The sequence below is a fragment of the Chrysochloris asiatica genome, unplaced genomic scaffold (genome assembly GCF_000296735.1).
Source record: "Chrysochloris asiatica unplaced genomic scaffold, ChrAsi1.0 scaffold00046, whole genome shotgun sequence".
In the NCBI taxonomy this organism is placed as follows: Eukaryota; Metazoa; Chordata; class Mammalia; order Afrosoricida; family Chrysochloridae; genus Chrysochloris; species Chrysochloris asiatica.
In genome coordinates this window covers 6,911,704-6,927,298 of record NW_006408564.1, presented here as the reverse complement: position 1 = coordinate 6,927,298, position 15,595 = coordinate 6,911,704, and the positions used below count along the sequence as shown (strand labels likewise).

Genomic DNA, 15,595 nt, shown 5'->3' with positions numbered 1-15,595 from the left:
TTTTATTGTACTCATCAGTGATCCCTTGGACAGCAGTAAGGGTCTTCCTGCAATTTCTCTTTTGAATTCTTATACGGATATAATCATCAGTCCCAGCAGGAAAGAGGTCATCACCCTTACTTGCATCAGCAAAGTGGTGGAAAGAGTGAAGGTTCTGAATAGCAGACATAGGATACAATTCCCGTTCCTGGTGGAAATGGCCTATGGAAGTCGGCAGTGGGAGAAGGCAGGGGTGGGGTGGGGTGGGGGGTAGTAGATGGAGTATTGGGAAGCTAGGGGACTTAAAGGGGAGGCTGCTGAGTCCTCAGAGCAGCTCGGTGACTGGGGCCCTGTTCTGCTCTTATATCTTCATTTCTTAAAGTCACTTTAACTTCTCTTCATTTAAATACCTTTTCTCCAATTAAGCACCTAGATCTAGGTGCTTAGTTGACTTTTATATTGTTGAAAAGAGGTATTTGCAATGAATAAGTCATTCGTTTTGCAAAGTTTTATCATGCAATCTCGAACATCATTTCTACCAACAAGGCCATATTTTCCAACTATGGATCTTTCCTCTTTATTTCTAATCTCCATATTAAAATCATCAATAATTATCAATGTGTCTTGATTGCATGTTTGATCAATTTCATATGGAAGTAGTTGGTAGAATTTTTCAGTTTCATCATCACAGGCTTTAGAGTTTGATATATAAGTAATGGTGGTATTAACTGGTCTGTACTGTAGGTTTATGGATATTATCCTTTCACATTGTATTTTAAGATAGATCTTGAAATGCTCTTTTGAAATGAATGTGACACCATTCCTCTTTAGTTTGACATTCTCGGCATAAACATTCATATAATTGTCTGACTAAAAATGGTCAATACCAGTCCATTTCTCATTAATGCCCAAGATAGACTATCTTTATGTGTACCATTTAGTTCTTGATGACTTTCATTTTTCCTAAATTCATACTTTGTACATTCCATGTTCAGTTATTAGTAGATGCTTACAGCTGTTTCTTCTCATTTTGAGTTGTGCTACATCAGCAAAGGAAGGTTTGAAATCTTAACTCCATCCATGTCATTTATGTTAACTCTACTTTCAGGAGGCAGCTCTTTCCTAGTCATATTTTGAGTGTCCTTCAACTTCATCTTCAGACATTATATCTGATAGTGTTTCACTATTATTCAGGTTTACAGTGACTAGTCATTCAGAAGTGCTTTGCATTTCCTGTTTCCTAGTCTATCTTCATCCGAAATGTCACTGAAATCAGTCCACCATGGTGAACTTAGGCATTAGTGAGCTGAAATGGATTGATATTTGCCATTTTGAATCTGGCAATCAGAGGACTAGCATATTCATCTTAAAAGGAACATATCAAAATCTGTCCTGAGTACAACGATAATGTGTGATAGGTTAATATCCATATCCCTACAAGGAAGACCAGTTAATACAACTAATATTCAAATTTATGCAGCAACCAGTAAAGCCAGTGATGATGAAATTGAAAAATTCTACCAACATCTTTAGTCTGAAATTAATGAAACACAAAGTCAATACGTGATTGGAATGCAAAGGTTACTGGTGACTGGAATGCAAAAGCTGGAAACAAAGAGGAAGGATCAGTCATTGAAAAATTAGGCCTTGCAGAGATGATGATGTGGAGAGATGGAATGGCTGGGGACTTTAGACCCAGAAAGGGAGACGGGCTGTGTGCTGATGACAGGGGGGGCAGGCTTGCAGGGTATACCCTTTGGTTAGCTGATGATGCATGGAGGGATTGTAACCATGGCAGTGAAGCGATATATACAATAGGATGAATATAAAACTAATGTTCTCCCATGTAAACTATCACATACTTCACAATAAAACATTAAAAAAATAAAGAGGCCTTGGTGACAAAAATGGTGATGGAGATAGTATGATAGAATTTTGCAAGACCAATGGCTTGTTGATTTAAAATACCTTCTTTAGACAGCATAAGAGACGACTGACTATACACATGGACCTCACCAAATGGAATATACCGAAATCACATTGACTGTATCTGTGGAAAGAGATGGTGGAAAAGCTCCATATCATCAGCCAAAACAAGGCCAGTGTTAGACTGTGGGACAGACCATCAATTACTCATAGGCAAGTTCAGTCTGAAGCTGAAGAAAATTAAAACAAGTACACGAGAGCACGAATATGACCTTTAACATATGCCACCTGAATTTAGAGGTCATCTCAAGAACAGATTTGATGAATTAGACACTAATGACCAAAGACCAGAAGAGTTGTGTGATGACATCAAGAACATCAATAAAGGATGAAAGCAAAGAGTTATTAAGAAGACAAGAAAGAAGGAAAAGACCAAAATGGATGTCAGAAGAGACTCTGAAACTTCTTCTCTTGTGTAGAGATGCTACAGCAAATGGAAAAAGTGAGGAAGTACAAGAGCTGAACAGAAAACTTCAAAGGGAATTTTGAGAAGGCAAGGTCAAATATTGCAATGAAATATGCAAAGAAGGAGAACATGGCTAGCATTTCTCATGTTGAAAGAAATGAAGAAAAAAAAAATTCAATATTGAAGGGTTGAAATAGTTAAGGGTTCTTTGGGGAAAAATATTGGATGATGCAGAAATCATCAAAAAGAAGTTGGAAGTAATACACAGAGTCACTGTACCAAAATGAAATGGTCATTATTCAACCATTTCAAAAGGTAGTGTAGCCTTTTGGCTCTCTGAGCAGCACCATGGTGGTCGGCAAGAACAAGTGCCTTACAAAATGTGGCAAAAAAGGAGCCAAGAAGAAAGTGGTTGATCAGTTTTCTAAGAAAGATCGGTATGATGTGAAGGCACCAGCTATGTTCAATATAAGAAATATTTGGAAAACACTAGTCACAAAGACTCAAGGAACCAAAATTGCATCTGATGGACTCAAGGATCGTGTTTTTGAAGTGAGACTTGCTGATCTGCAGAATGATGAAGTTGCATTTAGAAAATTCAAGCTAATTACTGAGGATGTTCAGGGCAAAAACTGCTTGACCAACTTCCATAGTATGGATCTTACCTGTGACAAAATGTGCTCCATGGTCAAAAAATGGCAGTCAATGACTGAAGCTCACATTGATGTCAAGACTACATATGGTTATTTGCTTCGCCTGTTCTGTGTTGGTTTTACTAAAACACGCAACAACCAGAATCGGAAGACATCTTATGCTCAGCACCAACAGGTAAGTCAAATCCGAAAGAAAATGATTGAAATCATGACCTGAGAGGTGCAGGCAAATTACCTGAAAGAAGTGGTCAATAAACTGATTCTAGACAGCATTGGAAAGGACATAGAGAAGGCTTGCCAGCTGTTTACCCTCTCCACGATGTGTTTGTTAGGAAAGCAAAAATGTTGAAGAAGCCCAAGTTTGAGTAGGGAAAACTCATGGAACTTCATGGTGAAGGCAGTAGTTCTGGAAAAGCTACTGAAGATGAGACAGGTGCTAAAGTTGAACAAGCTGATGGCTGTGAACCACCAGTTCAAGAATCTGCTTAAAATTCAGACTTTTAATGGTGAAAAATAAAAGATCTTATTTGTGGGAGAAAAAAAAAAGAGGTAGTATATGATCAACAGCGAATGATACTGCAGGAAAAAGTCTAAGGTTCACTGAAGGCATTGACAAAGAACAAATCTCCATGAATAGATGCAATACAAATTGAAATCTTTCAACAAAGTGGTATGGCACTGAAGGCACTCACTCATCTGTGCCAAGAAATTTGGACGACAGCTACCTGGTCAGTTGATTGGAAGAGACCCATATTTGTGGCCATTCCAAAGAGAGGTGACTCAACAAATTTTGAAAATCAGACAATAACATGTAAGTAAATTTTTTTTTAAAGATAATTTTAAAAATGGCTGCAATAGTACATTGGCAGGCAACTAGCAGAGATTCAGGTCTGATACCGATGTTGTTTTAGAATGAGGGATATCATTGCTGATGTCACAAGGATCTTGGCTGAAAAAGAATATCAGAAAGATGTTTACTTGTGCTTTATTGACTATGCAAAGGCTTTCTATTGTGTGGATCATGACAAGCTATGGAAAACATTGTGCAGTATGAGTATCCCAGAACATTCAGTTGTGCTCACAAGGAACCTGTACATAAACCAAGAGGCAGTTTGTTTGAAAAGAACAAGGGAACACTGAATGGTTTAAAATTAGGAAAGTTGTGTGCCAAGGTTGTAATCATTCACCATATTTACTCAATCTGTATGCTGACCAAATAATCCAAGAAGCTGGATTATATGAAGAAGAATGTGGCATCATGATTGGAAGAAGGCTCATTAACAACCTGTGATATGCAGCTGATACAACCTTGCTTGCTGAAATCACAGATAAGTTAAAATACTTACTGATGAAGATCAAAGACCACAGCTTCAGTATGGGTTGCACCTCAATATAAAGAAAAGAAAAATCCCACCACTTGACCAGTAAATAACACCAAGGTAAATGGAGAAAAGATTGATGTTGTCAAAGACATTTTGCTTGGATCCACAATCAACACTAATGGTAGTAGCATGGGTGACCCTGTTGGTATTTAAAATACCTGTGGTCTAACTTTCAGCATCATAGCAGCCTATAAGTCACCACAGTAAAACAAACTGACAGATGAGTGGTGGTGTGAAAATTAGTCCTATTAAATATTATGTTAAAGTTAATAGGTATGTTGTGATATCCAATGAGAAAAATATTTTTAATATTTGTTGTGTACTATATATAAAAGTACAAATGCACATATAAATACAGTATGTTAATATATATTATGAAGCAATTCTAGTTACAAAGTAAGATTTCACTGTATGATATTTGAATTATGTTGAATTAGAAATTCAGAGTTTTAGTATCACCCTAAATATGGTATAAATGTAGAAATATAGTTAATATTGCTTAGCATTACTTTCTTATATAATTAGACTATTAAATTCTTTGTTCCTATTGTTAAATCTGGCTTTTTATGTTATGTCAATCATTGATAAATTAAGCAAATGGTATTGTTATAGATACCAATCCCATGGATACTGACAGCAAAGATTTTTCTTATTAATACTTATTTAACATAAGCAATCATAATAATAAGTTAATAATACATCTATAGATCAATACACCACTTGTTCTTCTTTACATTTTAGAACATTATTATGGCTAGATTGGATAAAAGACGCAAAGGAGTTTTTGGACCACCTATGGGAAAGAAGTGTATAATTTTTATAGATGACATGAATATGCCTGCCCTGGAACAATATGGTGCTCAGCCTCCTATTGAATTATTGCGTCAATTTTTTGACTTTGGAAATTGGTAATTACTTAAAGTTTTACTAAGACGTTATGAAGTCATATTTTGTTCTCATTTTATGTTTTAGTTTCTCATGCAAAATAACACATTTTTTTTTCAAACTATTGTGGAAAGAAAATGGTTGCTAAGGTTTTCATACATAGAAATTGTTGGAAGACTTTCTATACTTTTTTATATTGTTTTTCCTTTTAATGTGTGAGTTAGGCAAGTTGGATGAATTGGAAATGTTATTTCTTCAATAATATAAATTGGAAGTGTTATTTCTTTAATAAGTAAAGTCTTTCTTTCTCAACTATTATTGAGAATCATTTTAGAGGTTGTCTTTCGAAGTATCATTTCCTAAGGACTGAGAATTTGTAGATTGTCTCAACGTAAGTAACCATAATCAGCACTTGTGCTTCAACCATTTTAAACCCTGTTTTCTGTGACTTCTTGGAACCATCATGTCTTTGTGATCGCTTGGTTTTGACAGCAATTTCAAAGGTTACCCTTTGGGTCCTTCTTCACCCCACATTGATGTTGCCATCAGTTTTCAATGCATAAGATCATGCATATTTTAGTGAGGATTAATCAGTTTTCATTTCCTCTCTTAAATCTAATTTCCTATTCTCCATATTAGAGTCCTGGCACTGTAGAATAAACACTGAACTGCTAACCACAAGGTTGTTGGTTCAAACCCACAAGTTGCTCCTTGGAAACCCTATACAGGGTCACTATGAATTGGAACCAACTTGACAGCAATTAACAACAGCAATATTCTACATATAAGGAACCCTCGTGGTGCTGTAGATTAGACATTGGGCTGCTAACCACAAAGTCAGTAGTTCAAACCCACCAGCCACTCTGTGGAGAAAGATGAAACTGTCCCTGTAAAGGTTTACAGTCTCTGAAACTCAATATAGGATTGCTGTGCCCTGAAATTTACTCAGTGGCAGTGGGGTTTTTTTTGTCCCTTCCCTCTCCCCATATACCATGACTTTGACCTCATTGCAAGGGTAGAATAATTTTTATGCTAAGTAATTTTGGGGATACATTTTTGTTATTAACGGCAGACGCTTGGAATCTTGCCTTTCAGAGATCCCTGCTAGTAATGGTTTGCTCCCCATTCCTCCAGATTTTTTCCTACTTAAGTACTTGTTTCATTTTGCAAAATTAAGATCATATTATGCATACTGTTTTGCCACATATTTTCACTTATCTTAAGTGTTCATATCAATGTATATCTGTCTATCTCAGTCATTTTATTGGTTCATAATACTATTTAGTTTCATGGATCTTCCCATGATTTACTTAGTCGGCCCCATATTGATTGTTATGAGAGTTGTTTCCAACAGGCTAAATTATATTGTCATACTTTCATAGTGTATCTTGTATTATAGATTTGTCCCCTGTGTGTATATATATGTGAGTGTGTGTGTATTTTTTCCCAAGATCTTCAGTAGCCTATTGGAGATAGTTACCTTTTCAGTCTGAGTGATTCTAACTAATTTGTGCCACTCAGATACTTTTTTTATGATGAAAATTTCTTTGAGTCTTTATTATTGCCTTTCTCTATAACAAAAATGTATGGTGCTATGTAGACATCGTTATGTACTCTTAAGATAAAATTTGAGATGAAGAAAAGAAAATCAGGACTTTGCTGTAACTGTTGTTGTTGTGTGCTGTTGAGTTGGTTCTTAATAATAGTGACCCTGTTTAGGGTTTCCAAGAGTGGCTGGTGGGTTTGAACTGCCGACTTTGCGGTTAGCAGTTCAGTGCTTTTCTTACAGCAGCACACCAGTGTTCAGAGTGACTATATAGTTTATTGTTAAAGTGGGTTATGTCTGAGATTAAAAGGCTATATTATTTATAATGGCTACAGGACAACAAGCACAAACAACCATTGTCCTAGGCAAAATGGGACGTGTGGTCCCCCTACCTATAACAAGCAACAAAAAGGACCTGGTTACTCATCCATCCTGGATTTGGAGTATGAAGAATAAAATTGAAGATGAAACTGGAAGAAATAGTAGGGGGAAAGAAAGGGTCGAGGCAATAAGAGTAGACATTCTAGAGACCCAGAATCTGGGTAGCTGAATTAGTGTCACTGGAAGCAGAAATAGAATGCAGGTTTAAGAAAAACACCTCTCCTACTCCAAGCATTAATATTAGATTCCGTTTCTAAGGAAATCTTTATTTCATTTCATTTTGTTGACTTTATCACTAATTATTTTAAATTTTTGATGTGCTTTCAAGGTATGACCTTAAGGACACAAGTAAAATCACACTGGTTGATGTTGAACTGATTGCAGCCATGGGACCTCCAGGTGGTGGAAGAAATCCTGTCACTCCACGTTTTATTAGGCATTTCAACGTCTGCTCTATTAATACCTTTAGCGATGAAACTATGGTCCGTATCTTCTCATCAATTGTAGCATTCTACCTTAGGGTTCGTGAATTTCTTCCTGAGTACTTTTTAATTGGGAACCAGATTGTCAGTGGGACAATGGAGGTGAGCAAATATAAAGCTATAGAAAATGTTTAGTATCACAACATATTTTCCTCATTTGTTCCTTTTTCTTTTAGTCTTTTTAATATTATTTCTCTCAGACAGATATGTCTCCATTAGCATAAAAACTATATAGAAGACTTGAGACCAGGAGTTCATAGGTTTTTTAAATAGGGAATCACTGACTGCTGCTTCCTTGCTATGTTGAGCAAGTAATTTGACCTTTCAGTGGCTCAGTTTTCAAATCACTAAAGTGGGATGTAATACCTATTTAATAATAGAATTATCCAGATTCCATCTGCCACATCATAGGCATTTCCTAATTGTTAGGTTCCCTTTGTTGTTGTTAATTGCCCTGGGCAGACCATGTGCACAGAGTAGAACTGCTCCATAGGGTCTTTAAGGCTATTGTCTTTTGGAATCAGATCACCAGACCTGTCTTCTTAGGGGCCTCTAGATCGTCTTTAAGCTAGTTGTTGTTAAGTGACATTGAGTTGATTTCAACTCATAGTGACCCTGTGTAGGGTTTCTGAGGAGCAGCTGAGTTTGAACCACCAACTTTGTGGTCCAGTACATTACCCTGAAGCACCACACCAGAACTAGTAGTCAGGTACTTGTCCATTTACACTACCGAGAAACTCCTTAGAGTCCTACTCAGCTATTTATTACTTTTCCTTTTTCTCTCACCCCTCATTTCATGTTTAACATAAAAAGAAACAGCAAAATACAACACCCTAAAATTTTAGCAGCTTCTGAATATTTTACTTGTTAACCATACCTCATAATTTAGACATAGCAGTGAAAGAAAAAAATAACAAAGGGTAGGAAATAAGGAAATATTAGGATTAAAAACAAAATGGGATTCAATGTGATGGAAGAACAGCAAGGACTTCCTCACTCAGGTGTGTTTTTTGCCTCTGTGCACAGTGGACAGAGCCATTCTTATTACTAATTGTACAAGATAAATAAATGTATTTCAGTGTTAGTCAGTGGTAATTTCATCCAACTAAGTTTTCTAGAAACTTAATAAAGTGAAGTACACTTCTGGATGTAAAAAGCTACTTAGAATCATTCCATCCGTTTTCAAAAACATCTCTTTCTAAAGCCCTTAACAAGTTTATTAAATCTCATTAGGTGAATTAAGCATATAGTACTGGTGTGGCATTGGGGGTTAATGCGCCAGACTGCAAAGCCATTTGAACTGCAGGGTTGCGGTTCAAGCTCACCATTGTCTCCTTGGAAACCCTATACAGGGTTGCTATGGGTTGGAACCAACTTGACGGCACTTAACAACAACAACAAACATGTACTTCATTTACCTATTATAGTCAATGAAGATATAAGGATGGAAGAGAGAATAAGAAAGAAGGGAAGAGAGAATGTATTGACTTGTTTTGAAGTCAGTTGTAGTCAAGAGAAAATTTTTCATCTTCCTCATCATTTGGAATAAGTAATAGTCGTTCCTTAGGATTGGTTCCAGGACTCCTGTGGATACCAAAATCTTGTGAATGCTCAAGTCCCTATATAAAATGGTGTAGTGTTTGCATATGATATGTGCACATCCTCCCATACACTTTAAATCATCTCAAAATTATTTATAATACCTAATAAAAGTAAATGTTATGTGAGTAACACTTTATGCGCCCTCTTAACCTCTGAGGGATTGCTTTGACATAGACACTGCTTCTCACCAGTATTTTTGATCCTCAGTATGTTGAATTCGAGGATACAGAACCTGCAGATAAGTTGGGCTGACTGTATATGATTTCATTTTCTGCTCAAGTTTTTACTATTTCCTTTGAATGGAATAGTCTTAATCACTGGTAAGTAAAGTATTATCACTTCTTGGACATGAATCGAATCAAGTAAGATTGTTGTTGTTAAATGCACTGGAGTCGTTCAACTCATGGTCACCCCATACAGGGTTTTTCAAGAAGGGACTGGTGGGTTTAAACTGCTGAGTTCCAGTGTTTATCCTACACAGCAACTCCAGAACTTAAGAACTTTCAACTTCTTAAAACTTGATTGAGTGCTATAAATGAAAATAAGCAAATATATGCCTTGCTAGACTTGGTTCTGGTAGTCCCAGAGTTACAAATGAGATCTGTTACTGAGTCTTTAAGTGGGATTTGTAGTGAAGCACCAGTGCATATGGTTCTTAATTTTACTGTCGTGCAAGAGGCAGCCCTGGTGGCATAGGTGTTGGCTGCTAACAAGAAGGTTGGGGGTCTAACCCACCGGTCACTCTTGGGGAGAAAGATGAGGCTGTCAGCGCCTGTAAAGATTTATAGTCTTGAAAACCCCATACAAGGTTCATGTGAGTCAGAATCAACTGGATGGCAATGGGTTCGCTTCTTTGTCTTTTAAACTTGTTGTTAACTGCCATGAGTAAGTTCCCACTCATAGCCACCCTATATTGGGCTTCCGAAGAGTTGCTGGTGGGTTCAAACCGCTGACCTTTCTGTTAGCAGTTCAGTGCTTACTCTATAGCGCCACACCGGGACTCCTTTTTAGACTTGGTACTATACAATTTTCCAAGCCAGTATTATCCATACAATACGCATGGGACTGGGAAACATAAGGTCTGTGATTGGAGCCGGCCAGCCTCTCCAGGGGAGAAAGAAGATTGGAGCCGGCCAGCCTCTCCACGGTAGAAAGAAGAGGCTGTCTGTACCCTTCAAGATTTAAGGCCTCTAAAACCCTATATACGGTCACCATGAGTCTGAACCGACTCAACAGCACTTAAGAACAACAACTATATAGTTTCCCAAGCCAGTATAATTTTATGGGGTAAGTAAAATATTTTGTATGTTCGTTATGTGGTGTAACTGATGAAAAATATTTTATTTTTGCTTTGTTGTTTTTTTCATATCCAGATATACAAGCAATCCATGGAAAATCTCTTGCCTACTCCCACCAAATCTCATTACACTTTCAATTTGCGTGATTTCTCACGTGTCATCCGCGGCTGCCTACTTATTGAGAGGGATGCGGTGGAGAGCAAGCACACTATGATCCGCTTGTTTGTACATGAAGTTCTCCGAGTGTTTTCTGATCGACTCATTAATGATCGTGATCGAAACTGGCTATTCAACTTAACCCGAATTGTTATAAAGGATCATTTTAAAGAATCGTTTGATGGTGTCTTTTCACATTTGAGGAAAGGGAATGCACCAGTAAGTAAAGTTAATGAAAAACAAAACAAAACAAAACAAAAAAAACTAAAGTAAAACAACACAGCAGCAGCACTGTTAAAATCAATTTATCTTTAAAATTATTATTGCTTTTTAATGATAGGATTCTTTCAGATTACTTCATAGGTAGGTATTGATTTTTACAAGATGTAGCTTCAGGAGAAATCATTTAATGTAACATGTTGTTGCTAAGTGCTGTCAAGTTGATTTCAACTCATAGCAACCCTTATGTAGGGTTGTTGTTGTTGTTAAGTGCCGTGGAGTCTGAGGCTTTAAATCTTTGGGAATCAGAAAGTTTTATCTTTCTCCAGCTGAGCTACTAGCAGGGTCAACCGCGGACCTTGTGTTTATTGTACGGAACCACCGAGCTCCCTTATGTAATATGTTGTTATTGTTTAGTGCCATCCAGTCCGTTCTGACTCATTGTGACCCTATATAGGGTTTACGAGGAGCGGTTGGTGAGTTGAGGGAATTAAGTGATATAATAGATGTAAAGTACTTAGCATAATGATGATGTCCCTTAGTTACTACTCAATAAATGACTGTCATCCAATAGTGACTTCTTCAGCTTCTGACCAAAATAATAATAATAATAAACAAACAAACAAACAAAAACTTGGAAGATAGGGGAAAAGCTCTTAGTTAAAAAAAAAAATTCTAAGGTTGTAGTATACTTTTAGAAATATTTACTATCCTGCTTAATGAATTATTTAATTGATAATCAGTCCATTGAAATTAAACAACAACAATAAAAACTTTGCTCCCATAGCCTGGATGAAACAAAATTTTGTAGAACATATTCTTAAATTTGTTTTGGAAATGTTTCTTTAAGTTTCATAGTATGCTGATTTTCATGTTATAGATAATTGAAGAGGACTTAAGAAATCTCATGTTTGGTGACTATATGAATCCTGATCTTGAAGGAGATGACAGAGCTTATATTGAAATTCCTGACATTCGCCAGTTTAGTGATGTTGTGGACCAATGCTTAGATGAATATAATCAAACCCACAAAACAAGAATGAATCTTGTCATTTTTAGGTACCTGGATTTGATACTGAGTTTTCCCATAGAAATCATCTTGAGAAACAGGAAATATAAATAATAAAAGCGTTAGTATATTATCAGTGTAAGCTGTTAAAATCTTATTTTATTTATATAATTTATGTATTATTGTTCTTGTGCATGCCATCGGGTTGGTTCTGACTCATGGAGACCCTATATAGGGTTTCCTAGGAGCAGGTGGTCAGTTTCAACCACCAGCTTGTTGTTGTTAAATGCCATCAAGTTGGTTCCAGCCCATAGTGACCCTGTAGATGGCCCAGGTTTCCAAGGAATGGCTGGTGAGCCTGAATCACTGACATTGCAGTTCAGACTGACTTTCAGTCCTGCGCATTAACCCACAGCGCCACACCAGGACTCCTTCACTTAGTAGTCCAGGGCTTATCCTACACCTTATCCTACAATGTCACATTTTCTGAATTTGTACTTTTAATTACTTTTTCTTTGCATCAAAAGATTCTATTGTAATTTCTTTTGAAAAAAATCATACTAGTTTTTATAGTAAACTTTGTAAGATTAGAATAGTGACATATTCGACAGCAAAGCTGCATGTTTCTAGGAAAGCAGGACAAAAGTTAGGTTAAATATGCACTCACATGTATGTTGTCATATCTAATAGATAGTTATTTTTTGGTAGGTATGTACTGGAACATTTATCACGAATATGCCGAATTCTGAAGCAATCTGGTGGAAATGCTTTACTTGTTGGATTTGGAGGAAGTGGTCGTCAATCTTTAACTCGTTTGGCTACATCGATGGCAAAAATGCAGATTTTCCAACCAGAAATTTCTAAGAGCTATGGTATGAATGAGTGGAGAGAGGATTTGAAGGTAAAATTAGTTACCTGGTGTCTAAAAATGTATCAGTGCATTCTTTTCTGTGTGAAGAGGAAGCTGGCTTTTTTAACTGTGTTCTGAAATGCATTAGTGATTATGATAATGATAATGCTATAGAGCACCAACTGTGTGTGCTGAGTTGTCCGTACTTGATGTCATTCTATATGTATAACAAACTATTGCTATCAAGTTGATTTCAATGCACAGCAACACTGTAGCACAGTTTCCAAGACTGTAAACCTTTACAGACAGACTGCCTGACATCTTTTTTTTCCTCAAAGTGGCTGGTGGGTTTGAAATGCAAGCCTTTTGGTTAGCAACTAACCACTTAAACCCTATGCCACCAGAATCCTTTATTCTGTTTTAGGGAGGTCTTGTTGTAGGTAAATATATGCTTTCCTGGAGATTGTTAAATATGAACCTCTTCATGATGTGATGATGACAATGTCATTAATATTGTTCAATCTTAATCATTTGGGAGCTGATTGCTTTTCCATTAACCAATAAAATAGTGAGGTGCACCCTAGGGGCTTCAGCCTCATATGCCTGTAGACCCCAGTAGAGAGATGACTCAAAATGAAAAATAAATAAATAAAAGGAGACATGATATTGTTAGACTTGGGTTTTATTTTCTCTTTCAAGAATCTTCTCATCCTAAATTTCCACATCCAAAAGGTTAGCACAGAGAAATGGGCTTTTCTTTGCCACTTGCAAGTAGAAGTGGTAGAATCCAAGCTTATAGTAAAAGGGTTACATAGACACAGAAGGAAAAGCTTACATTTACGTTATTTTTTTGTTTGTTTGTTTATTTGTGGGGCTTTTTTTCTGCTCAGACTTCAGAGGACATTTTTTGATGTATTTGCTATCCCATGCAATAATAGATCTAAAAAGTTACTTTATAATAGACAGAACATAAACTTTGAAGTCAAATGGACTCAGTTTTAATTCCTGCTTTGCACGGTTTTAAAATGATGTTATATTGGACATATAAGGAAATATTTCCATATTTTAGTTTATTTTTAAATTCTGGATATCACTCATTTAACAGATTATTGTGAAATGTTTTTGGCATGTTGTTATTGTTGCCATCCAGTTGGTTCCAACTCATAACAGCCATTGTAGGGTTTATGATGAGTGGTGGTGGGTTTGAACAGCCAACCTCGCAGTTAGCAGTCTAGTGTTTATACTAAAGTTAGCAGTCTAGTGTTTATACTACAGTGCCACGCCAGATCTTATATCTAATCACCTCAGTTTTATAGTTATTATATTAATATAGCAAAGTAGGTAGAAATTATCATCTTAATAAAATACATGGCACTGTTTTTTATTGCGTAGATACAATAGTAATAAATAACTTCCAGAACATAGATACTAATAAACATAATAAAATAGGAAGTGATAGAATAAGCATTTGTTACCTTTGTTGTTAAATATAATTTAGGTTTAACAGCCTTCTCATAAATTTCTGAAACTTTGGCACTAATTTAACAAGCCTAGAAAGACCAGCACCAGTAGACCACTGAATCAATAGCTTTATATTAGTTCGCAGTTATATATATATATATATATATATCAGCTCAAACTAGTTTAAGCAAAAGAGAGAGTTATTGGCTTACATAACTGAAAAGTCCAAAGGTACATAGGCTTTTTAAAAATGGTTTATTTTAAACATAGCATATTTATTCAGTCCCCTTTTTACATCAGAATTCATTTAAAATTCAACATAATTTCTTTTTCTTTTTGGAGTTGAAAAAGAAAACCTTTTCCTATAATTTTATTTTGTTTAAATACAGCAAAACACACACCAAAAGTTTCTACATGTACAATTTAGTGACGTTTGTTACATTCTTCAGGTTGTACAACCATTTTTATCCTCCTTTTGTGAATTGTTCTTCCCCCATTAACAAACTTACTACCCCATAAGGTTTCTATCTAATCTTTCAAATTCCTGCTTTCAGTTTCATCCCAGTTCTTAAAAGAGCTCAGGCAGACATTCTTTGCTAGTTAAGCTAAAAAACTGGTTGTTTTTAAGAAGACTCGTGGGATATTTTTTTTAGGTTAAAGAGAAAAGGAAATTTTTAGTATTATTTCATAGAACTAAATACACTTCTTTGATACTACACCCAAGTTTGACAAAGGGTAGTTTCTTAAAGATTAGTTAAGGGGGAGAACAAACAAGATGGCGGATGGGATGGATGTGTAGTAAAGAGCTCTGCCAACAACAACACAGAATACCCAACCAAGCAGGCTCAGGGGATGGTCCCAGAACTCTGAACCACATATAAAGGAATTTAGAAGGTTGGAAGGCTCACAGCTGGGGGAATTTGTGGCAGAAGCAAGAAATCTATTGATTTTTAGTCTGGGATGCTCGGCTGCTCCAGGAGCTGCCATCTTGGGTGAGACCAAGTGGGGGAAGGATCAGAGCGGCCATAGACGACTGGCATTCTTTTCTTTTGGTATCTCTTCATTGGTCCCTTGCTGTCTGCGCACCTCCATTCTGGTGACTATAGGGGTACCTGAGCTAGTGGGCACCACAGCCCCACACTTGGAGGATTCTACTACGCATGTGCCCAGATCTCCTCGAAATTTAAAGAGACAGTTTCCAATTAAAACCAAATGGCCACAGCCAGCCCTGAACTGTTTCCAACTAGAAAAAAGGCCTGAATGGGGATTGTGGAGTGGGACAAGCAGACAAAAGAGGAAA

The 15,595-nt window shown here is 36.6% G+C and overlaps 1 protein-coding gene across 1 annotated transcript in view; it reads left to right on the top strand.

The window, feature by feature from the left end:
- Positions 1–15,595, top strand: part of DNAH12 (dynein, axonemal, heavy chain 12) — a 397,890-nt gene that overhangs the window by 177,638 nt on the left and 204,657 nt on the right. The window contains exons 36-41 of the mRNA XM_006862120.1: positions 5,148–5,314; positions 7,547–7,802; positions 10,676–10,975; positions 11,856–12,034; positions 12,693–12,885; positions 13,373–13,407. Of these exons, the coding sequence (XP_006862182.1) occupies positions 5,148–5,314; positions 7,547–7,802; positions 10,676–10,975; positions 11,856–12,034; positions 12,693–12,885; positions 13,373–13,407 (1,130 nt within the window). The remainder of the gene's footprint in view (positions 1–5,147; positions 5,315–7,546; positions 7,803–10,675; positions 10,976–11,855; positions 12,035–12,692; positions 12,886–13,372; positions 13,408–15,595) is intronic.